This window comes from Lynx rufus, unplaced genomic scaffold (genome assembly GCF_022079265.1).
Source record: "Lynx rufus isolate CCGP_SWC_20201006 ecotype Redwood Valley unplaced genomic scaffold, mLynRuf1.p SCAF_8, whole genome shotgun sequence".
In the NCBI taxonomy this organism is placed as follows: domain Eukaryota; kingdom Metazoa; phylum Chordata; class Mammalia; order Carnivora; family Felidae; genus Lynx; species Lynx rufus.
Window position 1 is genome coordinate 59,723,634 of NW_025814896.1, and position 26,625 is coordinate 59,750,258.

A 26,625-nucleotide genomic window follows, 5' to 3' on the forward strand; every position below is an offset into this window, starting at 1 on the left:
TAAATAGCCTTATATCTGTTAAAAAATTGAATCTGTAATTAATCCATTTTAATGCTTCTAGTAATAGTGTTCCAGATCAGTGACTTTAAAACTGTTTTGACCAGGGGTGCCTAAATGGCTCAGTCAGTTAAGTGTCCAACTTCAGCTCAGGTCACGATCTCCAGTTTGTGAGTTTGAGCCCTGTGTTGGGCTCTGTGCTGGCTGCTCAGAGCCTGGAGCCTGCTTCAGATTCTGGGTCTCCCTCTCTCTCTGTCCCTCCCCTGCTTGCACTCTTTCTCTCTCTCTCAAAAATAAAATAAACATTTTTTTAAACCATTTTGACCAAAACAATAGGAAATAAATTTTATATTGTGACCCACTGGACATAGATGTATGAGTATAGGTGTGTATGAAATAAAAGTTTTATGGAACAATTCTTACTGTTGTTGAAAATTTCCTATGCCCTTCAAGGCCCTTCTACCAGGTCTAAGATCAAGTTGACTAGACACAGATTAATAGGAAAAAGTCAAATTTAATAGCACACACACAGGGAATCCACACAGACATGGAAATTCCAAAGACAATGAGGCAACGTGACACTTACATGAGCTAAGGAGACGGGTAGGACTCTGAGGATACAAAAGGGAGAAAGAACATTAGCAGGAAGGTATAAGGAGATGTTTGGAAAACACAGGTACCCTATTATGCAGACAAATTTCTTGGGTAAAGGAGAATCTCTATTAATAGCTCTCTTCCTTGTACTAGCAGACAGTTAATGGAGAGATAAAGAGCCTTTTCCTGAATCTGCTGGGTTTTGATTGTTTTAACTCAAAATAATGTCCATGCCAAAATGGCCTAATCTTAATACGAGGGAACCACTCTGTTACTTCATTTCTCTTCATTTTTCAAATGATGGTTGTGAAGCACTAAATTGATTCTTGTGACCCACTAAAAGGTTGCTGTGTGCAGTATGAAGAACGTTGCTTACATATAGTATTCATTATATAAACGTTTGCTATATATATTACTATTATTATTCATCTATGGATCTCCAGCACTTGCATAACACTTGGCATGTAGTAAGCATTTGATAAATGTCTGTAGAATTAATCTCGTTATCAATGGCCTTTAAGAGAGTGGTCTCAATAGAAAGTTGTGAGTAGTATCCCCTCTTAAAACATTCTTTTCTTTAACTTCTACTAGGAACTAGGGTATCACCTACATCCATGTCTGTCTCTTATAATCAATAGCAAAAGAAATTTGCCAGCCACCAGAATGAAGAGAAGGCTGTCACGTAGTTGTCATTGGCTACACATGTATAAATTCACTCATTCAGGCAAGGCATCTGTTCACTCCACTGTCATCTCAGTTAAGCAAATTACTTTGGTGGCCCCAAACGTGGCTGAATTTTAACTTGAATTTGGATTACCAACTTTCATAAACAAAGAAAAGGCATACCACCACGATGCAGTATTGAAACTGGGTCTTTGGTATACAAAGCAAGTCAATTCAAGGCAGAGGAAGTTATCAAACCTCTCAAATCACAGAATTTCCAAAGGTAGGTAAGGTTTTTGCAACCAGTGCATACATTGGAATAGTCTATTCCAGTGCATTGAACTACTGTCTGTCAAAAACCCCTGGCCAACATTGAAGAAGAGCTTTTGAACAACCAGTCACAAGTGATTCAATTAAGGCAAGGGAAAACAAAACAGATTTTGACCAAATGGAAAATACAAATAAAACACTAGTATTCTTCGGTGTGTTTCAAATCACTCAATCCTAAGACTTTTCAAGTAATCAAGATCAAGAGCATAGGTTAATAATGGCAGCCCATTTGCCAGAGACTCTTGAGACTCTGGAAACAAAGGGGGGTTAGGCCAAAACTTTGAAGGTGGTGCTGAAAAAGAAAGCGTATGTAATCAATCATACGGATGCATGATTACTATTTTCACTTTGTAAAAAGAGTTTTAGTACAATTAATGTAGCATTTCTCTGTCCTGTCCACAAAAGTAAATATAAATTAACATAGTGTAACTGGGGCACAGGGATACAACAGCATCTGGCTCCCAAACAGACCAGGTTCGGCCCACTCATTCCTGCTGACAAAATCCAAAGCCAGAGACATGAGTGGCAGTGAAACAAGAAAGGAATTTATTTCAGTAACACTAACAACGCTGGGAAGACATCAGACTAACATCTCAAAGACCATCTCCAAAGTGCTGAAAATATTTCTAGGTTTACATAAGGGAAATGTGGGACAAAGGTCGGTAGGTTCATGCAGCTTGGCAGTAAAGGTCAGGTCTAATATGTGGGGTCTTGCTGGCATCAGGGGGGTCTCTATTGCTCGAGGGAATAGTGTCAGTTCCCATCACAGGATGCTGTACCCACACAGTCTTTTGCCTGAGTTAAGAGATAAGCTGAAAAGAACTTAATCAATTAGAAGGTACAGACTGAAGTCAGAATGGAGGGGGTTGAAGTCCTCTCTCAATAGCATTTTTCAGTCAGTGGCACTTAAGCACTAAGGCTATCCAGTAATTCAGGGCCTTAATTAGACAAGTATTCCCAAACTTGGCTGCTCACTGGAATCATCTGAGGAGATTTTAAATATTAGGGTCCGGGCTTTACCTAGTGAATGAGAATCTCTAGGGGACAGAGCCACTGATGTGAATTATCTTTACACTGATCCCTGATGATCAGCCAGGTTTGAGAGTCAACAGTAGCTGGGAACCAAATAGTGCTCTCGTGGTTTGAAGAATCAATGCACCTCCCTAACTTATTACTAGCGGAAGATTTGGATGGTAAATAAAATAGAGCATATGCATGGTGAATTTCCAACCTTCCACCTGATGTGAGAGCTTTTCTGATAACGATCCTAAAACAATCTTTAGTATAAGACATCAGGAGTTTGTTAATTCTTGATACTTACAGTCAATTCATGCTTTTTATTAACACATCTTGTCTAACCAAGATACATTTTTCCCATGCTTTATGAACTCAATACCAGAAGTGCAGGCCAATTTTTCAAAGTGCCACTCTAGCACTATGTTGCATTCTGAGTAGCATTGTATGAAAAAAGATAATAGTAACTTTAATTGTCAGTTTCCTTATCATAAGAGATGTAAAAGTAGGTCCCATCTTGCCATGATTGGAAAGAAAATAATAATTGTGTTTTCAACCAACTGGATGGGTAATTACCTAACCGTATGTCACATAGACAAAAAAATTTGTCTTTTTTTTTCTCCTTATGTCTCCATATTATTTTCTTCTTAGATGAATGCTTCTGACATTTTTCCTTCCACACTTTGCTATTTTCATTACAGGACTTAAACCCAGATATAAATGTACATCCCCCACAACAACTCTTTACAGATTCAGACCTAGCTTCCATAGAATAATTGGCTATTAAAGCTGGAAGGGAACACAGCAGTTATTCAAAATAACATATTGGTTTCATGTTAGAAAACTGGGGCTCAGAAGTTGATTTACCAGACTCTACATGAAAGCCAGATTGGAAATCACATCTCCTATTAGCTGAGCATTTTTCCATCTACTATTCTGTTCAACAGATACATACAACGAGGTAAACTGCAATATAAGTGAGGGTATTTTTCTAAATCACTACACATTCACATTTTTAATTAACCTTTTTATTGAGATATAATTCACATACCCTAAAACTCATCCACTTAAAGTTCAATGGCTTTTAGTATGTTCACAGAGTTGTTGAGCAATCACCACAATCTAATTCTAGAATATTTTCATTGCCCCCAAAAAGAAACCCTGTATCTAATAGTCACTCCCAATTCCTGACCTTCACTCCAGCCCCAGGCAACCACTATTCCACTTTCTGTCACTACAGATTTGCCTATTTCAGACATTTCATTTAAATGGAGTCATACAACATGTTGTCCTTTGTATCTGGCTTCTTTCAATTTAACATGTTTTCAAGGTTCATCCATGTCATTCCTTCTTCTTTTTTTTTTTTCCCAAGTCATATTCCACTGTATGGATATACCACATTTTGTTAATTCATTCATCATTTGATGGAGATGTTTCTACTCTTAGGCTATTATAAATAGTGATGTGAACATTTATGTACAAGTTTATCTGTAGGCTTGTTTTCATTTCACTTGGGTACACACTCAGGAGTGAAATTGCTGGGTTATATGGGAACCCTATGTTTAACATTTGAGGAACCGCCAACTGGTTTCTGATGCAACAGCACCATTTTATATTCTTACCAGTAATGTATGAGTGTTGCATTTCTCCACAACTCATCAGCACTTGTTATTGTCTTTTCTGATTGTAGCCATTCCAGTTGGTGTTAAGTGGTATCTCCCTGTGATTTTGATTCTAAGTTCCCTACTGATTAGTGATGTTGAGCATCTTTTCATGCACTTATTGGTCATTTGCATATCTTCTTTGGAGAAATGTCTATTCAGATCCTTTGCGCATTTTTATTGAGTTTTTTTTTTTGTCTTTTTATTATGGAATTGTAGGAGTTCTGTACATATTCCAGACACTAGTCCCTTAACAGGTATATATGACTTGCAACAATTTTCTCCCATTATATGGACTGTCTTTTCATGTTCTTGATAGTGTTCTTTAAAGCACAACATTTTTAAAATTTTAATGAAAAAAATTCTTTTTTTGACCTTGTGCTCTTGGTGTCATATCTAAGAAACTATTGTCTAATTCAAGGTTACAAAGATTTATGCCTATTTTTCTGCTAGCTTTTTTTTTTTAAGTTTTAACTCTTGCAGTTATATCTATGGTCCATTTTGAGTGAAGTTTTGAATACGTTATGACAGAGGTGTTTAAATCCATTCTTCTTCATGTGGATATCCAGTCATCTGACACCATTTGTAGAAAATACAATTCTGTTTCCATTAACTGTCTTAGCAACCTTGTCATAAATCTATTGACTATAAATGTGAGGGTTTACTTCTGGACTCTCAATTCTACTCCATTGATCTATATGTCTATTCTAATGCCTGTACCACATTCTCTTGATTACTACAGCTTTGTAGTAAGTTTTAAGATTGGGAAATGTGATTCCTCTCACTTTGATCTTATTTTTCAAGATTGTTTTGGCTACTCTGAGTTTCTTGAATATCCATGCAAACTTGAGGGTCACATTGGCAATTTTTGCAAAGAAGTCGTCTGAAATTTTGATGAGGACTGCAATGAATCTGCAGGTCATTTGGAGAGTACTACCATCTTAACAATATTAAATTTCCTGATACATGAACATGGGATGTCTCTGCACTTATTTAGGTGTTCTTTAATTCCTTTCAAAAATGTTTATAGTTTTCAGAGTATAAGTATTATACCTCTTTTGTTAAATATATCCCCAAGAATTGTATTCCTTTAGATGCTATTATAAACAGAATTGTTTTCTTAATTTCATTTTTGGATTGTTCATTGCTAGTCTATAAAAATACAGATGATTTTTGTAGGTTGGTCTCATATATTGTAACTTTGTTCAATTCATTTATTAGTTCTAATAGTTTAGTGGAGTCCTTAGGATTTTCTGTATGCAAGATCATGTCATCTAAAACAGAAATAGTTTTATTTATCCCTTTCCAGTATGGATACTATTTTTTTTTTCTTGCCTAACTGTCCTACCTGGAACCTCCAGTAAAATGTTGAGTAGAAATAATAAAAGCAGACATCTTGTCTAGTTTCTGATCTTGGGGGAAAGCTTTCAGTCTTTCACTATTTTAAGTACGATGCTATCTGTGGGGTTTTGTAAATGCCACTTACCAAGTTAAGTAAGTTCCCTTCTATTCCAGTGTGTTGCATGCATTTCTCATAAAAGGGAGTTGCATTTTGTCAAATGCTTTTTCTGCTTCTATTTAGTCATGTGACTTGTCTTTATTCTATTGACATGGTATATTACATTAATTGATTTTCAGATGCTAAAGCAATCTTGTATTCTTGAGATATATCCCACTTGGGCATGGGGTATAATCCTTTATAGATGTTGCTGGATTCAATTTGTATGTTTTTGAGGATTTTTGTGTTTGTAGTCATAAGAATATTGGTCTGTAGTTTTCTTGTGATGCCTATTTCTAGTTTTGGTTTCAGGGTAATACTGGCCTCACAGAATGAGTTGAGGTGTATTCCATCCTCTTCTATTTTTTCGAAGAAGCTGTGAAGGATTGGTATTAATTCTTCTTTAAATGTAGAATTCAACAGTAAAATTACCTGGCTTAGACTTTTCCTTGTTGGAAGTTTTAAAACCATTAATTTAATCTCTTACTTGCTATTGGTCCATTCAGATTTTCTTCTTGAGTCAATTTTAGATAGGTTGTGTCTCTCTAGGAATTTGTCCATTATGTAAGGTTATATAATTGGTTGGCATACAAATGTTCAAGTATTCACTTATAATCCTTTTGATTTCTCCAACAGTTATAGTCTTGGTAGTAATGTCTCCCCTCTCATTCCTGATTTTAGTAATTTTATTCCTCTCTCTTTTTTTTCTTGGTCAGTCTAGAAAAAGGTGTATCAATTCGGTTGATCTTTTCAAAGAACGAATTTTTTGTTATTCTCTCCATTGTTTTTCAATTTTCTCTTTCATTTATTTCCACTTCAATATTTGTTATTTCCTTCCTTTTTCTTGATTTGGGTTTAGCTGGCTATTCTTTTGCTAGTTTCATAAAGTAAAAGGTTAGGTTAAATTTGAGATCTTTTTCTTTTGTAACATTCCCATTTATAGCTATACATTTCTGAGTTCTGCTTTCAGTATATTCCATAAGTTCAGGTATGCTGTGCTTTTGTTTCCATTCATTTGAAAGTATTTTCTAATGTCTTGTGATTTCTTCTTTGACCCATTGGTTATTGTGTTGTTCAATTTAATTTGTATATTTCTCAAATTTCCTCATGTTACTGACTTCTAAATTCCATTATCGTTAGAGAACTTTCTTTGCATAATTTCAACCCTTTTAAATGTATTGAGGCTTGTTTTACAGCTTAGCATATAGGATATATATCCTGAAGAATGTTCCATGTATCCTTGAGACAAATGTGTATTCTGCTGTTAGTGGGTGGAATGTTCCAGAGATGTCTATGAGGTCTGATGTTTATAAATGAGAAAAATGAGATACCTTTGGGATTGGTGGATTACTCAGTGTTGCATATCACTTGGTCACAGAAGTGTAACTATAAGGGTGAATCATGTAAAACTGACATTCTTGAACATCAAAAACTAATGATTATCAGCAATTTCTTATAGTTCAACTTCACAGAACCTAAGTCTCCTGACTTTCAGTCCAGTGTGCTTATCACTTAACTAGAATATTATATTAGGATAGGCTGTGCTTAATAAGGCACATACCATGAACTATTCTTGGCTTACCACAATGAATACTGATTTCATGTTTGTCTTATTCTATGCAGGTACTGTAATATTCCTCCAAATGGTGACTTAGCAATCACAGCTGCTTCTATTCTGTGTGTTGCCTTCTAGGACATGTGTCAGGGGAAGAAAACTTCAGGATCATATGGCATGTTCCCAATGGTGAGCCCTATGGGTGGCTTAGATTACTTTTGTGTATATTCATTGGCTTAGTCATATGGCTCAATCTTACTCTGTGTGGTCACCTTACTTCCAATACAATTTTCTATCCCTAGGCAATTACATTGAGAATATAGTCTAACCTGACAGTAGGATGTGTCTTCCCATCTCAACAGCTCAGCACCTCTTTGGTTTTTCTCATTTTAATAATATTTAAAATGTGTTTTCAACAATTCAAAATGTAGGTCTTAAAGAGGTCTCAGAATTAAAATATGAGGGGCACCTGGGTGGCTCAGTCGGTTAAGTGTCCAACTCTTTTGATTTCAGCTCAGGTCATGATCTAGCAGTTCCCGTGTCTGACTGTGCACTGACAGTGTGGAGCCTGCTTGGAATTTTCTCCCTCTGCTTCTTCTTCTTCTCTCTCTCTCTCTCTCTCTCTCTCAATAAATAAACTTAAAAAAAGAATTAAAATATGAAAAAAATCTTCTGGTGACTTTTTCCTAATGTGAAGCTCTATCATATTTTACCTAGTTTAGGAGAAGCTATTAACAAGAAAAAACAACCCCCCCCATAAAGACCATAATAAACTCATTAGAGGTTTTCTGAGGGCCACAGCATAAAAGACAGGCTATTTCCCTCCACCATCTGCTGGTAAACAAACAAACAAACAAACAAACAACTTTTGAATTACATGGCCCTCTATAAATTGGAAAGGGCCATCAACTTGGCGGGTCTGTATAATCCCTATCTCTACACATCTCCTAAGAGCCCTCTTAGTAACCGAACAATTTCACAGTTCTAGAACTCCTTAGAGATGCCTGGCTGTGGCCACTACAGCTCTCCTAAAGCCTTAACCTGGGAAAAATCTCATTTCAACTCTGTTTAAGTATCTCCTCATACACCCACCAAGGGAGTCAAGTGCAATTTTTCAGTAGGCTCGGGAAAAGGAACTTGGATGTGTGCTCTCTATATGCAATTTTCCATTGCCTTTAAATTCCAGGATGGCTGAGAAATAATTTCCAAACACATTCTTTTAAAGAAAACCCAAGGAGGTCTGTGAGTGGCTGACGTCAACTGTGAACACTGAGATGAGAACACAGGAAGGGGCTAGCCAGTATTGTGGGAACCGTCTCTGGCCAGGGCCCTGCCTTGGAAAAAGCAGGAGCCTCTCTGTGGTTTAGTGAGGAGCTCGGGAAGTCCAAAGAAGGAAAACAATTTCAATTTCTAGGATCTGACACTAACGAACCCCAAGTCCATTTTGTGCTTAACCCAAAATGAAGTATTGACAGAAATTTATGAAATCTTAGTACCACAGAATGGTCAGAGGAACTGGCAAATTTTTACTCTCATAGGAGAATGGCTTTTCATGTAACCCATAACCCCATAAGAGGCATCTAGGTTTCTCTAGATGCATCTATTTGTTTATTCCACTGGTTTGGTTCCAACAGGTGGCAATATTTTGGGCCAGTGGTTAACTTCTGTTATTCCCTAGTCTCACCTCTGGCCTTGACTTTAAAGATATACATTTTACGGTTGTGGAAGGTGAAAGAATCTGGTATATTTTTCTTTTATCATTAAGGACTTGAATTTCTTTTAAACAGCAGTTCTCAAACATTTTGATCTGAGGATTCATTTACACTCTTAAAAATGATCAAGGAACCCCAAAGAGCTTTTGTTAATCTGGATTATGACTATCCAAGTTTACGGTATTAGTAATAAAAACTGAGAAATTTAAAACATTTATTAATTCATTTGAAGATAATAATATTCCCATGTTATAGGGTACCATAAATAACAACCTTAAAGAAAAACAGCTATATTTTCCAAAACAAAAATTTAGCTTTTTTTTTTTGCAAATCTCTTTAATGTCTCAGTTAGAAGATAGTTGGATTCATATACACTGTCCTTTCTACATTCAATCTGCTGCAATGTTATTTTGGTGAAAGAATATAAAGAAAATCCTTCCTCATGCAGAAAAGTAGACAAGGAAGAAGTATTTTCATAATCTTTTCAGATTATTTTGCGTGTTTTTCTTTAACACTAAACCCAAACTCAGCTAGTGGTAGTTTCTTAAAGTTTAATGCAGTGTGGAATCTAAGACCCTATCAATGAACTTCTCATACTCTGTGACATTAAAATTCATCAGCCTGGATGTTCTCCAACATCAAAAATCAATTCTCTGATTCTCCAGACACTAACTGAATATCTTACAATTTAACTTTATTTTGACACTCCCTGGAGTTAGTGGCAAACTCCACAGGATTAAGGGCTCAGTCCTACAAGGACATTCCCACTTTATTTATTTATTTTTAAATGTTTATTTATTTTTGAATGAGAGCGAGAGAGACCACGTGCGAGTTGGGGAGGGGCAGACAGAGGGAGACAGAATCTGAAGCAGGCTCCATGCTCTGAGCTGTCAGCCCACAGCCTGATGCAGGGCTCAATCCTATGAACTGTGAGATCATGACCTGAGCCGGTCAGACCCTTAACCAACTGACTGCGTCACCCAGGCGCCCCAGGACATTCCCACTTTAGATGCCAGTCACAAATATTGGGTCTCCAAGTTACCTGTATCTCTTTCTGACTTGGCTACAAACCGGAGGTTCCCATGACCCCCACTCCCACCCTCAGTTTTGATTATACTATGATGGCTCACAAAACTCAGGGCAACAGTTTACTTATTAGTGATTTATTATAAAGGATACAACTCAGGAACAGCCAAATGGAAGAGATTCCTAGGTCAAGGCTGTCTGTGTGCACAGAGCTTCCATGCCATCTCCACATGGCCACCCTTCCAGCACCTCGATAGCTTACCCACATGGAAGCTCTCCAAACCCTATGATTTAAGTGTTTTTATGGAGGCTTCATCACATAGGCAGGATGATTAAGTCATTCTCCAGCCCCACACCTCCCCCCAGAGGTTGGGGGAGGTGGGGCTGAAAGTCCCAGGTTTCTAATCAAGGTTTGGTCTTTGTGGTGACCAATCCCCATCTGAAGCTAGCTAGAGTTGACTGATTAGAACAAAAAATACTATCACCCAGGAAATTCCAAAAGATTTAGGAGCTTTGTGTCAGGAGCCAGGAACAAAGGCTAAATATTAGAACAAAAGATGTTCCTGTCACCCCTATCTTTGTGGAAATTACAAAGTTTTAGGAGCTCTGTGTCAAGAAATCAGGGAAAAGGCCAAATATATAATATACAGATATTTCTTATTCAGCCACAATCTATCAATATTCAATATACCAAGAAAGAAAAAAGAGAGAAAGAAAGAAAGAAAGAAAGAAAGAAAGAAAGAAAGAAAGAAAAGGTTTTAGCATCACCACTGATTTCATCAGAAAAAAATCTTTAAATATTGGGATACTGTCAAACTCCTAGTGGCAGATACAGGTTTTCCAAAAGCTTGAATTTTCACTTGAAAGCCTGAATTTTATCACTGGCAATAGATAGCATCAGTTGTTTTCCTGAAGTGACAGGCTCATTTCATTCATTTTGGAGAAAATGTCTGCCAAATACCCAAGTCTGTGTAACCACAGTTTGTCTGTCAGTTCTTCTTTCAAGTAAAAATGGTGTTCCATGAAAAAAAAAGTATCACAAACCATCATGAAGAGCTTCGCCTGCAGACAAGCACCAATCTCATTTTATTCCACTGCCAAGGTTCATGCTAAGTGGCATCAATTTTACCCACCATTACTTTTGTGTCATCAGAAAAAATGTCTAAATAGTGAAGACAACTAATGTCTTAGCATTAATGGGAAAACAGTCTTAGGCATTACAGACCCAGGGGTCCAAGAATCACACTTTGAGAACCACTGCATTAGAAACTATCCTTCTGTTATAGAGACTAAATAATGCTTTCCTGAAGTTCATTTATAGAAACAAAAAGAACTAGAATTACTTGCAAATACCCTAAGAAAAATACTCAGTCATTTTTGTCACCAATGTGTAAATCCCTAGAAAGAACTGTATCTTTTAATATTTGAACAGCACACTGGGAATGCAATAAATAATAACAATGAAAGTAGTTTATGTTTATTGTAATATTTACCACTGGGAGAGAATTGTGCTATGTATTTTAAATGCATTATCTCCAATATTGTATAGTACCATATCCTCACTTTATAGATGAGGAACATGGGACACATATGGGAAAAGAACTTGACAGGGTCACAAGCTGTATGTGGTACAGTAAAGATCTGAACACACAAGGCCTAATTCCTAGAGCTTGGTTGGACCCATAAACCCTGGATTATGTTCTATGTCTCATCTAAACTCCAAATTTCTTATTGTGTATCTCCCACGTATGTATGTCCATTTAAGTCTTCAAGGAGAAAGCACATGTCTCATGTCAACCACAGTGCCTAAAGTAAGGGCTTAATAAATACTGGGATGAGTGACCAAAGGACCAAGTAAACCACCTTGCTATCTTTAAGCCACGATGGTTGGTAATCATGTAAAAAGTGAAATTCTGATGTGGTAGGGTCCCCTTCCTAAGGAGAGACAAAAAGAGAGAAAAGGGGAAAAAAAAACCAAAAAACTTCAAGGTAAGCTGGCTATGCACCTAAGTGACAATATCCCTCATGACCTTGTAAACTGAGATTACTTAATCAGACTGCTACCAAAGAAATACAAAGTGTATTCAAAAACTATGCCACTGGACGTTGGGGGGCTCAGTTCTTTGGGTACACACCCAACTGAGCGGTGCCAGCAGGAATAAAGTTGCTTCCTGGAAAGAAATGCCTCGTTGTCACCGCTCTGTGTGAGAATCCTGCTACACTGAAATGGTGAGCTCCATCCATATTCTATTTAACTCATTAGGAAGGGCACCCACCGGGTAGGCCAAAAGAGGCTGGCTCCTTAAAAGCTTGATAAATTTTATGTGTTCATGTGCGTGCCGGTGTGTGCACACATATCTCTATTACCCCATTTGCTAAAAAGATACACATATAGTTAAGACAGTTAACAAACAGGTAAGTTAGACCAAAACAAAACTAGTTTATCTTTTCCAGGGCAATAAAACCCCCAACAGCTTTGGGGTTGACTTCTAGACCAGGCTCTAAACCCTAAAGTCCTATCCATTTCTGCAGATTAGTAAGTCACAGTGCTCTAGGGCTGTACACTGTTCTGGCCTTTATCAGTTGCGTATTAATCAACTACACCTAGACAACAAAATTACATCCCCCAGACTATCAGCAGAGTGAGGTCCGCGAAGAACTAAAGGTCAAGCTTTTACAAAGTAGACTGATCAGAAAATGCTGGGAAGTACCCCAAACTCAAGCAGTTTTGTCTTTTTCCAAGTTTGGCCTTTCTTCGTTTTCCCAGGTTTGGGATTTTTTTCGTTCTCAAACATTATACCTGTTTTCTGGAGGTCGGCCGCACGTTTCTCTGTAATTTCCTGGGATGGAATTTCTTTCCGGGGGAGGACGGGAGGCGCAAGAGCTGGGCGCAGGATCCGGCGGCGGAGATGCGCAGGGGCTGACGGGGTCCCGGGGCCCCTCCGCCGCCCCGTGCCGTCCCGCGTCCCGGCCGGGGACGGAGGCGGGGGCGCGCACAGCGGGCTAGGCGGCGCGCGCGGGCGGGCGCCGCGTGGGGCGGCGGCGAACTCGCCCCCAGGAGAGGGCCTCGGGCTCCCGGCTTCCTCCTTCCGGCGCGCCGCCTCATCCCGGGCCGGGCGGGCCGCGGCACGGAGGCCGCCGGTGGCGGCGCCGAGGCCTCCGGGCGGGGTGGGCCTCCCGCGCTCCCGGGACGCTGGGACCCCCGCGCGCTTCGCCCCCAGGCCCGCGAGGCCCGGGCAGAGCTTCGCCGCCAGCGCCGCGGAAGGGCCCGAGGACCCCGGCGAGCTGCGGCTCCGCGGAGGGTGAGCTCGGGGACCGGCAGGGTGTGGGTGTCGTAGACCCCGGGGCCCCGACCCCCACCCCGTCCCGGGTGGACAGGAAAACGGGGTGAACCGGTCTTTCTTTGTGAGCACCATCCCAGTGTGTTTTGGTGACTTGAAGACCTCTCTAGTTGGTGGGATTAATGAGAGGAACCTTCATCACGGTAATTATGCAATAAGGCGGCGTCCTTGTTGCTGGATGGTGTGACCGGTGGAATGATTGATATTGGTGATCTATAATTTACTTCTTTCATCTTTGGCTGAGAATTTGCATTTGTGATTGGGTGGAAAGAGAAAGAAAATGTTTCACTTGAGTGCAAGGAGCATGCAAAGAGAGTGAGAGAGAGCAGGGAAGAAGGAACATGTGCACCGTAAGTGCACGATTAAGCACGGTTTTGGTGGGTGAGAGGGGAAAGGATGGTTGGAAACGCATCTTTCCTGCCAAATAGGCTCCAGAATGCTCTCAGCCCTGATTTTGACAATGAAGGACTGGTCAGAAGTTGGAGGTTGAGGTATAAATTTCTGCACTTCTGGCTAGGGAGATGAACCAGGTTTTCCAAAAGCTGTCGTTTTTGTTTTCCAAGTCTCTAAAGGCAGGAAAGGGCCGGTCAGTGAATGAATAGAAGGCAGTGCAGCCAGGTTCTGTCTGGTTAGCTAAGCGGGAGGACTGTCATAAAGAGTTTTTTTGTCTGAAGCACCCAGAGGCTGGGGCTTTGGGCCATAAAGAGTTGGGTATTGGTCAGTTTTAACTGCCAGAGTGAGAAATGTCTCAGACATTCTTAAAATTAGACAGCTCAATTTAGCTCGGGCTTGCTGATCTCCAGTACCTACTTATTCACTTTGAAATTTTCAGTGACTGGGTTAAAAAGAAAAGACACAAAGAGAAACTAACCTCCCCCCCACTCCCATTTTGAGCCCATCTTGGCTCAAAATTGGAATTTCCATCTTTGCTCTAGACCCTGAAAGAATAGAATCTCAAAGAAATACCTGAGAGGAAAATTCTTTCCTTACCCAAAGAGAAAACCAGAGTGCTTGCAAAACTGAACAAAGAAAGAAAAGAATCAGGAAATATCCCAGGCAATTTGCAGTTATATTCAGATCATTTTTCAAATGCTTGAGGTTGTACAATAAAAGGGTGGGAGAAAGCTAGAAATAGAAATGGGGGAGAGGTGAATTCAGGACCTTTGAGATTGCAGGAATGAAGAGTCTTTTTTCTTCTGATATAGGTCTGGAAGAATCTGGATGTGAGTACGTAAAGCTTCATCTTTCCATCTGCATAACGTGAAATTGCTTTTAATTTTAACATTGAACTCTTAAGAGTAAAAGGAAACACAGCTAGACTGTGCTACATGCATCCCAGGCAGTTGGGGCTGTATTATATGTTAAATGAGTTGTATGTTTATTTTGTCAGCCAACTCTATTAAATCTGTAATCTCTAATTCCACGCGTTTGGCTTGTTTCCAGTTACTCATTCATGATGTGTCATTTGGCTAGAAATTGCCAGGATGTTAAAGCCTGTAAAGAAATACAAAACCCAGAGAACATCTTGCATTGGAAGATTTCATCATCCCATCATCGTCTACAGGAATTCTTTACCCAAAGAATTCTTTATGACATTCTTTATGTCAAACATAAAATAGATATAACAGGATTTAATTATTTTTTGCAACAGAACTTATTTCATTTTTTGTATGAATTTACATGAGTTTTTTAAACAGGTACTTCTTTTGGTACACTTAGAATATTTATTCATTTGTCAAAAATTCCATATACAACCCACCTCTGTAAGAAACCTGTTGTGCAAACTGTACTTGAATAATCAAAGTGGTTGACTGTTTCCAAAATATAAACCAAGTTGTGTTACATAAGATCTTATCATTTTTAATGGTGCTTATTGTTTGTTTTTTTTTTAATTATCCTATACGGTGACAGGAGGAACCAAGAACCTCAGGCAGAGCAAATACTTCAAGGAAATGTGGACCCCAGGCTTCAGAAGGTGCGTGAAGGAGAATGTGATCTCACTAGTTATTTGAGATTCCTGTCATTTAGTATTCTTACTGCCTCTTTACTTGCTTGTATGGAAATTTTGGGAAATTTAAAAGCCCTAAGTAGGAGTATGTACACTTCTACTTAGAAATGTTTCCTGAAATATAATAATAGAAGCAACCTCTTCAGCCTGGGATTAAGTGAGTTTGGTACTGGCTGAGAGCAGTGCCTCAAGTGTAGATAGCCCCAGGCAGGCGTTTGCTGTTTGTTATTGTTATTCATGAGAATCTGTCTTAATCTCAGACACATTCTTCAGCTGGACAGAGTAAGGGGTATGTTTTCATCCTGGTAACTAAGGCTGATCAGTCGTTCTGAGACTGTAAATTTTAGTAATGATTAATGGCCCAGTAGACAAAGGAAATTTCTGAACTTAGATTGAGAGAAGCCCTATGAATTTAGAAGTCACAGCGACTGTCATGGCACTTTATATATATTATAAATTCATACACAATATTTTATCTTACTACCTTGTCATTTTTAGTGATTTTATTGATTAGGTAATGACATTTTAGGTCCAAATACAAAGATATGGAATAGTTGATTGTTGAATGTCCCCAGTTGCTCCAGCCCTCAGCTACCTAATCTCCCTTCTTCCTATCAATCCCCCAAAGGCTACCAGTTCCTTGTGCATTACCAGGCTTTTTTGTTGAAGTTTCCCTTAGTGCCTGGTTATGTTTTGAATTACTGTTTTAAAAACTCAACACCGGACTCGTGATCCTTTCCCTGGGGTATGTATGTGGTGGGGGTGGGGACTCGAGTTGCCAGCTCAGTAAAGGACCCTTGACAGGATGCTTTATCTGGGCCACTTCCTAGCCCTTTAGCTCACTCAGCATGAGGGACACTGTCTCCTTGCTGCTTTGGGGACACTGGGACACCGACCAAGCTGTTGGCTCAGGTGCTACATGATTTCCCTCACTCTATTCCATCTCTTCTCAACATTCCCCTTACCCTTCTCTCAATCGTGGCACTTAGCACTTGATGTGATTATATATATTAATAGCTCTATTTGTTTATGGCCTATCTGCCTCTGTAGAAGCACCATGAGAGCAGGGAGTATATGTTGTCATATTCCCGAGGCCTAGAACAGCTCCTGGCTCAAAGTGGGCACTTTGTCAATATTGCTGAATGAATAAATGAGATTTGGGAAAAAAGCTATTGTAAATAGAGTTAAATGGGTTTATTTACCACAGGACTTTTTCAGAACCTTCAATAAGCAAGCATGCATAGAAAAAGTAGAACAAGGCAGGTGGGAGTCAAGCTCTTCAGCACAAACCCAGAAAGGTTTTGTGTTTTTGGATGGCAGCTCAAACACAGGGAAAAGCCACTGGCAGGAATATTATTGGCAGCTGACCAAATGGATTTACAAGCATCTTTTTGCAAATGCAGGGGAGAGAGAATTTGCACCAGAAGATGGCAATAGAACCAAACCCATTGTTAGTCATTGCAAACATGTACAATGTGCACTTTTAGTTTAGAGAGAGGGGAAAAAAAAAAAGACTGGGATTTCTGGTAGGTTCAGCTGTGTTCTTGCTTAGCTCACCCTGCTTTCCACATAAGAGGAGAAACCACCTTATCCACTAGTTCTGACTTGTGGGTTTTCCGAGTCCAGCCCTCTGGCTAGGTTTCAGAACCTGATATCTTGAAGTGAAACTCTCATTTAATGACTGGAAATCAGAAAGCTCTGAAGATGGGTATGCTGACTCCTGGGGGCCCAGGGGCCCGTTCGGGGCAGCACACCATGACCACAGGGGGCCTGGGGCACGCTCAGGTTTGCCACCATTAGCTGCAAGAGGCAACTTGGGAGTTGTCTTGGCTCCTTGAACAAAGGAGAGTTAATTACAGAAAACGTCAGGCTTTTTAAAGGCCATTTGTCACCGGGCTGCAGGGAGAGCTGTGGCCCTTGGCAGAGCCATGGAGGAAAGACTGTTCATTTTAAGCCCCAGTCTCTGCACACAGAAATAGTGAGTCTTGAGGGTGTCATCGTTGGACAGGAGGTAAACCCCATGGAGAATTTGTATATTCAGGGGAAGCAGTGCAGGTAGTGGTGTGGGCTTGGAGGAGTTGGGCCTAAGGGAATTTGGAATCCCTTTCTTTTTTGTTTAAACAAATGGGGTGAATTACTGTAATTTTTCCAAGGTCAGACCAAATCCAAATTCTACAGAGGCTAGTTACCTCTAGGCAGGAGGGCTGGAAAAGAAGAACAAATGGGAACAGTGATAGAGGTCTATGATTCTAATTAAACCTTGTTAAGCTGTTTTTTCAGGGTACATGTAATTCAGAGCATCAATAGATGCTAGTTGACAGATAATCTTTTGCTACTAGTTTTCATTCTTACAATGGAAAGAAGTGGTGGGAGAATGGCTATTATGTCAGAATGCCTAGAATCTGCATTTTAAAAGGATCCCCAGGGATTCATGTGGGCATTAGAAGTTGAGGAGGGCTGGGGGCTTGGACCAGCAGTTCTCAGCCCTGGCTGCTCATTAGAATCCTGTGTGGAGCTTACAAAACAACCCCTGGATGCATCTCCAGAGATTTGTGTTGTTTGGGCTCCAGTGTTCTTGGGGCCCAAGACATTGCTATATTATTTAAAAGCTCCCCAGGTGATACTAAAGTACAGCCAGGGCTGGAACACTGCCCTAAACCTAAAGCCAAACACCATTACGTAGATACCTAGATTGAGAATGCATGTAGTCTCAAAGCAGAAGCATGCTATGGCTAACTGGAACCCCTAGTCTGTAGGATTTCTAAAAATCCAACCCGTCAGATACTGTGGATCTTACTAGTTGTGTGCTAGTTTTTAGAGACCTCAACTATGATGATGGTAAGCTAGTTTTTAGAGACCTTGACAACGACGACAATGATGATGGTGGTGGTGGTGGTGGTCTAGGACGGTAGGTCTAGGTGGTGATGTGAACCGCTTAGCTGGGTTAGAACACTCCTGCTCCACTTACGGAAATGATGTTGAGCCTGCGGAATGGCCAGGTAGATGGTGCTTTACATTTTTGACTCTGTGCCTGAGAAACAGCTTCAAAATTTAAATCAGATCATGACACTACTACCTTTCTTCTCATGGAGAGCTCTCTTCAGTGGCTTTGCATTGCTCGCAAGGTGAAACTAAATTCCATAACTGCTATTTTAAGATACAGTGTTGTGTGACCATATCTGCTTTTGCTCGTCTCTAACCGTGCTCTGGAAACTCCAGCCACAGGGGCTTCCTTTGGTTACTCAGGGGCCCCTGGCTTACTCCTGTGTACCCCCGGGCCACTATTCCTTGCTGGCCACCTGGTCTGGAACCTGTGCCTTTACCGCCTTACGAAACTGCTATCTCTCATCTCTGCCTAGGTTCTGTCCCGTTGTATTTTCCTCTCACAGCATCATGTCTTTCTATCTCATACCACTTAGGGGATAGACTCTTTGATGCATGTGGGTGTCTCCATTAGACTATAGGCTCCATAAGGACATAAACTGTGTATATGTGTTTGGTTTGGGACTCGTTGTATCCCTGGCATTTATTTTTTTGGATGGATGAATATACGTTTTCATGATGAATTTGGCAAATAAGTATTTTTTAGGTTATTGTGTCCTTAAAACTATATGCAGATATACATCTACTCCTGTTTGTGTGTTATATGTTGTAAACTGTAGAGATACCAGCCCTGAGGGGAAGGGTATTTTGAGAGGGACCAGGCTTTAGTCTTACTGGTTCTGGTTGGTGCACATAGCACATGACTTGGAGAACAAGTCCTGGTTTATCTAAATTTTTGCCATGACAGCTTTTTCTCTTAAGTCTATGTGTGATTTGTGAACTGCCTCACTGTAGATGATGAAAAAGGTAAGTGCTTAAAAATAGTGCATCTCTCCACCTCAGGCTTTCTCCCCACAGCAGGAGCCTCCCTAGAAAGCATTTGCATATAATGTAGTGTTTCCTTGCAGGCCCTGGGTGAACAAGCCTTCCCATCTTCTGCAGGAGGCCCTGCCTTTCTCTGTGCAGGGAAGACCACCCTCCCTAACCCCTGCTGCTGCTTCTGTCAGAGGAGTTGAGTCTTACAAAGTGTAACACCCCGATGGAGGAGTAGGTCTGGAGGAGTAGGTCTGGGGTACAGCGTGATTAGAGCCAGGCAGGGGCATAGGGGGCCTCCCGCCTTATTTGTAACACTTTCTTTCCTTTACAAACACTCAAGTAAGTACAGCAAAACTATTAGAGCCCAGAATCTGTTTTTGTTACTTTATTCTTTGTACTTTATGTTTTAAATATTAAATTATTTTTAAAAGCTAAACGAAAACTAGTGAAGACCGATATATTTACTAAATATTCAGACACATGTTGAATTTGTCACTTAACCACATTTTCTCCTGGCTGGAAAAGTGTTTACCATCCATTTCCAAGTGGTAAGGAAACTGCAGTTAGTAGAAGTCAGGTAGGAAAAATAAATAAAAACACCAGGGTGCATGTATGTGAGTGGCATTATTTGTATTTTGTCAGCTTTTATTATAAAATGGATACATGCTTGCTGCAAAAGTTTTTCTTTAATGTATAGATGTACAAAGCAAAAAATAACTGCTCTCATCCTCTCAAGATTGTATTGTATACATTACATGTATATATGTGTTTATATGGGTCTATAATCACATACTTTCATGTATGTAATTTTTTTACAGATAGGGTCACACATTCAGCTTTGCAACTTGCCCTTTCTGTTTACATATAAATTGACATTTTGAATCTATGTTATTGGCTTGCCCTTCAGCACAGAGTTTTATTTAAAATTAAAAAAAATTTTTGGACTTCAGGGACATTTATTAATCCCCCCTGGTCAGTATGTTTAAGTTGTATGTCTGTTCAAATGCATGTAATGCTGTGATTTATAAAATGTGATTTTATTTGCAAGTAATACTGAAGTCCTAGTAGCTTTTAATTGTTTTCTAGACTCAGGTAATAGATATTAAATATATAACTTCTCTCACGTGGATATTGGAGAAATATTTTGAGGTTGAAATTGGGGGCCTCAATCCTTTAAAGAGTTTGGAAACTCTCAGATAAAGGGTTGGGCAAGGTGCCTTCAAAAGTACCTTTCAGCTCTCCAGAGTTTTCCTGGTAAGTTTCTAGGTGGATGTAGTCATTCAACAAATAATGGTGGTTGACTTCCTGAGTGCCCGGCACTATTCTAGTCGTTGGTGTACTTAGGGGCGCTTACATTCCACTTTGGGGGCACATAGTGAATGACTGAAACGTTCAGGCTATAGTGGGTGCAGTGAGGGAAATTAAACAAGGCAGGATGATGGAGAGAGGCTTTTGGGGGGTTCCAACAGGGTGGGGGGTGAGGGAGAGCTGCCTTTTCCTCTGCTGTGCACTGGGAGGGGAGCAGGCCCTGCTTATTTCACATTTATAGAATCCCAGTGGCCAGTAGAGAGCGCTCCCTTTCACAGTGACTACCCTCAGGCTCTGTGGCCTCCAGGGAGGCCTGCAGCAGGGCAGAGGGTCATTGGCAGGCTTCAGCCTGGTCTGGGCAGCTCTACTCAAGACATTGGTGAGGGCCTGTGGTTTTATACACCTCAAGAGAACAGTTTTTGGCAGAGGCTATGGTTTATGCACTCTTATGCAGAGGCTATGGTTTATGCACCACTTATGCAGAGGTTATGGTTTATGGTTTAAACTCTCCATATCTGCAGCCCCCAATCAGAGTCCCCAAGTGTCTTGGGCTATCCCTGCCATTTCATCCTGACAGGGATGAGAAGGAGGTGGGGGCCTTAAAACTTCCCTTCTCCTGACCTGATGCAGCAGCCAGGCTTTGGGTTGGAGAGGGCACTCTATGTCTCATTCAGTAGGAGTCTAGTTGAAGTCACTTTTGGAGTTGAGCGGGTTTGAAGTAAAATTGCCATCTGGAAGAAGACATTGGCCGATGTAAGTTGTAGAGGAGGTCTGTTGGCACGCTCTGTCTCAGAGGGGTCTCACAACACACTGGCAGGAATACAGTGGTGGTTTTATCCTGACAGATAAGAAACTTGGGTAGACTCTGGGAGAAGAGAATAGACCTATCCCCTACCCCCACCAACCCCAGGCCTGGGTGAAAGAGTAAAGCACTCCTGGCTTGAAATTAAAATCCAGGATTTAGGAAGGCAGGCACGGCATCAGGATAATGCAGGTCTCACTATTCAGGTAGCCCAGATATAGAAATCTGAGCCACTTGGCTTCCTGGAGAGCAGGTGATATGACCCTTCATTTTCATGTAAGTCTGTTTATTCATTATCTCCCTACTTTTATATAGAGGTGAGCTCAGTGGGCCAACTCAAATTAGATCCCTTCAGGTTAGTTCCCATTAGAAAGACTGAATTCTTAAGCCATAAAAACCTCCCAAGTGCTGGCTTGATGGCTGGGGAGGGTGCTCAGGGGCCAAAAGTATAGCTCTGATCAGAGTAGGACACCACGAGTGGGCAGTGCCAGGAAGTTCCCCTGCTCTGCAGAGCAAGCGTGTGTATGAGGGAGGTGGCCCCGGTGGTTCCTCTCCTCTGTATTCACTTGTCCACAGCACTTCTCTTAGCAAAACATGGGTTGCAAGCCCCAGGCCACTCAGCCCCGGGACCTATTCCTCAGCCTCCAAGACTTCATGAAAACTGGTGTAAGGGAGCAAATGCCTCTCTGTTCTGGTTGCTTACCTCCTCTCTGGTACTTGTCTCCTTTCTTTTTACTCCCTTCCCAGCCCACACTGGCTCCTCTGCCTCTCTGCCATTCTGGAGTGCTCCCACTGTGACCCATGGGGATGGACCCCTCCGAGCGTCACTGTCTTGGAGGGACAAGATCAGTGGACTCAGGACTGCAGTGCCCTATGCTGCTGGGCACAGTCTGTGCCTCACTTGTTCCCGGAAGAGAAGGATTAGGAGCTCGAGTCCTCTGGGATGAGAGTCTCACCTTTCTTTTCCTGTCTCCTTGAGGCAGGCCATGTTGTTGCTTTCATTTCTGGCCACTAAGAAGGCTGTTTGCAGATCGAATTGGAAAGTCACAGAGGGTCAATTTATGTTTATAGAGGGACTGTTATGGGCCACTTAATCCTCATGACCACTCTGGAAGGAGGAGGACCCTGTCTCAGAGGTGGAAAGTCAAGGCTCAGGGAGGTTAAGTGACTTGCTGAGTCACAGAGCTGATGAGTGGTGGAGCCACCTAGGGCTCTCTGCTTTGTACCATGCTGCCTCAGAAGAGAAGGACTAAAGGAGAAAGGAAGATTCAACCAAGGCAGGCCAGCTGGCTTTAGGTGATTAGAGAGGGGTTGGCATGCCCCATGTTGGGTAGTGTAGCCAAATAAAACACAGGACTGCCAGTGAAATTCAAAACTCAGGCAACAAATAGCTTCTCGAAGTATAAGAACATCCCATATAATATTTGGGACATATTTCTACTAAAACATTATTCACAGTAGTGCCCCCTTATCTGCAGTTTCACCTTCCGTGGTTTCAGCTACCCACGGTCAACTGCACTCTGAAAGCAGATGATCCTCCTTCTGACAAATGTTCAGAAGGTCAGTTAGTTGCCTACCGTTATGTCACTGTGCCTACATCATTCACCTCACTTCTCCTCCTCCTAGGCATTTTATCATCTCACATCATCACAAGAAGGGTGAATACAGCACAGTAAGATACTTTGAGAGAGAGTCCACATTCACATACTTTTGTTCTACTGTATTGTTATAATTCTTCCACTTTATTATTAGGTATTGTTGTTAATCTCTTACTGTGCCTAATTTATAAATTAAAGCTTCCTATAGGTATGTATGTGTAGGAGGAACCGTAGACTATCAAGGGTTTAGTACTATCTGTGGTTTCAGGCACCCACTGGGGGACCTTGGAAAGTATCCCCCATGGATAAGGGGAGACTGCTGTATTCCTCATCTGAAATTCAGATATAACTGATTGTCCTCTATTTTTATTTATTTAATCCAGCAACCCTATTTGAAGACTTCAGGAAACACACTGACTGGGTCTAATGTGTGATGAGCACCTGAGGTTGACAGAGGGTAGCTCCTGAGCCACCCTGTAAAGACATGGGCTTCATGGCAGATGGTCAGTTCCCCATTGCAGGATGTATTCAAGTATAGGCTGGATAACCACTTGGTAGAGGGAATTCAGGTTTCAGATGCCTGGTTCCAGTGAAATTCTGGGAGGTAAGTGTTGAGACAAGCAGGAGAGTTGATTACCTGGGTCCTCAGTGAGCTCTGTCCCAGCTGGCATTCAGAGGCTCTCTGAAATCGTATGTCATCAGCACCTTGTTGAGAGGACCTGTTCTCCCTGATGGCCTCAGTCAGCTAGTGAAAACCAACCCAGCCCACCATGGTTTCTTTAAGTGGTTTGGTTTGGCCTGAAGAAGCACTGTGTTGAAGGTGAAATGAAACACCCTTTTTTTGTCTCTCTTGCCAAGAATTGACTGTGACTTCCCTGTTCTTTATGTGTTCCCTGCAGCAGAGTGTGACTTCTGTGACCTGCTAAGGATTGACATGCCCTGCATCACTCCTCAGGCAGTGATAGCATGAAAAACACCCACCCCCAAGGTTCTGCGCAGACTCTTGCAGGCAAGTGAATGGAGAGAGAGAGAAGCTCCAGTGTTCATTTTTACTGTTTTAGACATTCTGTAGGTGTGGCTATGTTTATCTTGTCAGCATGTCTGGATTTTACACAAGGCCTGCTTGTAAGTGCCTTACTATGGCTTCTGCCCTCTGCAGATTATCACAGCAAAGGTCTGGCCCTTGGCAGACCTCCTTCTGCCCACCTGCTTCCAGGCCTTGGCTGTCACTGGGCACCAGGAACATGTTCTGATGTTAGCTTGGGCCAGAAAGGAATCAAGAGGCAAATCTGCAAAAGCTTATCATGTATTCCAAAATCAAACAGAAATGGCTCGTTTCCATTAGAGTGTTTTACATTTTTTTGAATTATCAAATCGATAAGTTCATATTATTAAGAGTAAAATTAAGTTAAATACTAAGTCAAAATACCCTTGTATCAATAGAAAAAGATTTTCAAATATTTGTGTTGATGCTACTAACTAAAATCACCTGTTCTTTTTATTACCTTTTGTTTAATTGATTTATTTATAAGTGCCAGGTGCATTTCACTTTTGTTTTCCAGGAAGAATTACTGAATGGCTGACATTTGACAACATGCACCACCAGTGGCTTCTGTTGGCCGCATGCTTTTGGGTGATTTTCATGTTCATGGTTGCTAGCAAATTTATCACGTTGACCTTTAAAGACCCCGATGGTAGGTATGCTTCCTTGTGGGATAGATTTCAGCTAATCCACACAATGCTGTGGTACTGTTCCTGGGTACATGCACAGATGACCTTTGTCACAGAATCAAAAGAACTTTAATGCCAGAGGTGACCTTGGAGGTCACAGCATCCAATTCCTTCATGTTACAGAAGTGCAGGAGAGGAGGTGGAAATGGACGAAAGTCTCTTCCCCTGTATCTCCCCTGGGGCAGGTGGAGCATACTTTGTCTTTGGGCTTCCTTGGTGACCTCTTCCCAGCAATACCATTCTCCAGAGCATCTGGTAGGCTCCAGGCTTGGGACTTCCCCCTGCTTCGTGTCGTCATGAGATGCTACCATGACTGACCAGCATCTCTGTGTTCTAGTTGGTGCTGTGTGCTGGTAGCCATGCGTTTGAAAGTCACCTTCAGTGTACTAGAAGGAAGGTGATTTAAATGTGTGTTGGGTAGTCTTTTTTTTTTCTTTTAATCTTTATTTATTTTTGAGAGAGAGAGCTGGGGAGGGGAAGGGGTGGGGGGGGCACAGAGGATCCGAAGCAGGCTCTGTGCAGACAGCAAAGAGCCCTATGAGGGGCTTAACTCATAAACCGTAGGATCATGACCTGAGTTGAAGTTGGATGCTTTAACTGACTGAGCCACCCAGGTGCCCCTGTGCTGGGTAGCCTTTGAGGACTTTTTGATTCCCCTTACTTGACGTAGGTGTTCAGATGAAGACATTAAGTGCACCAAATCCAGCCTCAGAAGAGCATATTTTAGTTTATGCCCTTGACCTTTGCTTACCTGGTCATCAGTGGTTTTTTTTCTACAAATTGGACATACTCTGGCGGCTCCAAGATTGACCTGAGTACAGTGAGGCTCTCTCTGTGATCTGTGAGGTTGCTGGGTGTATGTAAGGAGGTGCACTGATGGTCATCTTGAACCCCAAGGTGACTCCTTCCATGGCAAAGTGAGGCAAGACAAACGGGAGATGTTGAAAAGACTCATGAGCAGATTCAGGGTGGCCTGACAACATCTGCCTAACGGGGAGGATGCTTGTGCACATGGGTGTATACGACATCTTCACTTTGCATATTCCTTTACACATCATCCTGCAGACAGCAGCCCTTAGGAAAGGGAGATAGGAAAGTATCCGTTCCAGCTGTTTTCCCCACTTACTCCTGGTGGCTGCATGAACTGTGCCATCTGTGTGGCCAGCAGCTTACAGGGCCCTGCTCCAGCCCACAGAGCTCCCAGCTATGCTGAGGGCTGCCCAGCGCCCCCTGCCCCCCCATTCTCACTCACTTGCTCTCTCTCACTTGCTCTCGCTCTCTCACTCTGTCTGTAGGGGAACAAGGCTGGAGGCAGATGTGCAGGCCTAAGAGGATGGCCCTGAAATTGACCCTAAGAGGTGGTTCTCAGCTCCAGTGTTTGCACTCGGTAACTCAGCTCCTTCATGCTTGGGCCTGACAGGCTGTCATTACAGGTGCCACCTGCACCTTCCAGGACCTCTCGTGAGAAACTGAGAGGTTTTTCACAGCCTCGGGAAGGCTGTGTTAACTGCAGATATCTGAGGCGGCCAAGAGCATCACAGTGCATTGTGGATAATCACAGATAATCATGGTCCATACCGGGGACCTCTGTCAGAACAGCAGGTGCTGAATCGTGGGGCGTCATTGGAATCTGAGACAATGATCTCAGCTTGACCATTTGGATGTTTCTCCAGCTGCTCCGGTATAGTTAAATGTACCTGTGATGGAGAGCCCTCCTTCAGCATCAGAGGAGTGGTTCTCATCCTGTGGCACATTAGAACCATCTGTGGGACTTTGTAAACCTTTCTCTGCTGGCCCAACCAGAGACCAAGTCAGTTAGAGTCTCTAAGAGTGTGACCCAGGGGAGAACTGCAAATGTAGAAAGAGAGGCAGATGCTGAGGATGTGAGATCACTATGAAAACGGGTCCACAACTACACATTTTACTCCT

The 26,625-nt window shown here is 41.6% G+C and overlaps 2 protein-coding genes across 3 annotated transcripts in view; one reads left to right on the top strand and one right to left on the bottom strand.

Annotated features, from left to right (window-relative positions):
* The window catches only part of NMS (neuromedin S), a 45,960-nt gene extending 32,980 nt beyond the window's left edge, over nt 1–12,980 (bottom strand). Inside the window, exon 1 of the mRNA XM_047069375.1 lies at nt 12,851–12,980. The gene's annotated coding sequence lies outside the window, so the exon portion shown is untranslated. The remainder of the gene's footprint in view (nt 1–12,850) is intronic.
* Nucleotides 12,981–13,203: 223 nt separating this feature from the next.
* CHST10 (carbohydrate sulfotransferase 10) overlaps nt 13,204–26,625 on the top strand; it is a 30,035-nt gene continuing 16,613 nt past the window's right edge. The window contains exons 1-5 of one of the 2 annotated variants that reach the window (XM_047068969.1): nt 13,204–13,352; nt 14,597–14,618; nt 15,303–15,366; nt 23,865–23,974; nt 24,528–24,659. In XM_047068969.1, coding sequence (XP_046924925.1) covers nt 23,932–23,974; nt 24,528–24,659 — 175 coding nt within the window. In that variant the 5' untranslated portion in view covers nt 13,204–13,352; nt 14,597–14,618; nt 15,303–15,366; nt 23,865–23,931. The remainder of the gene's footprint in view (nt 13,353–14,596; nt 14,619–15,302; nt 15,367–23,864; nt 23,975–24,527; nt 24,660–26,625) is intronic. The other variant, XM_047068968.1, reaches the window with a different exon arrangement.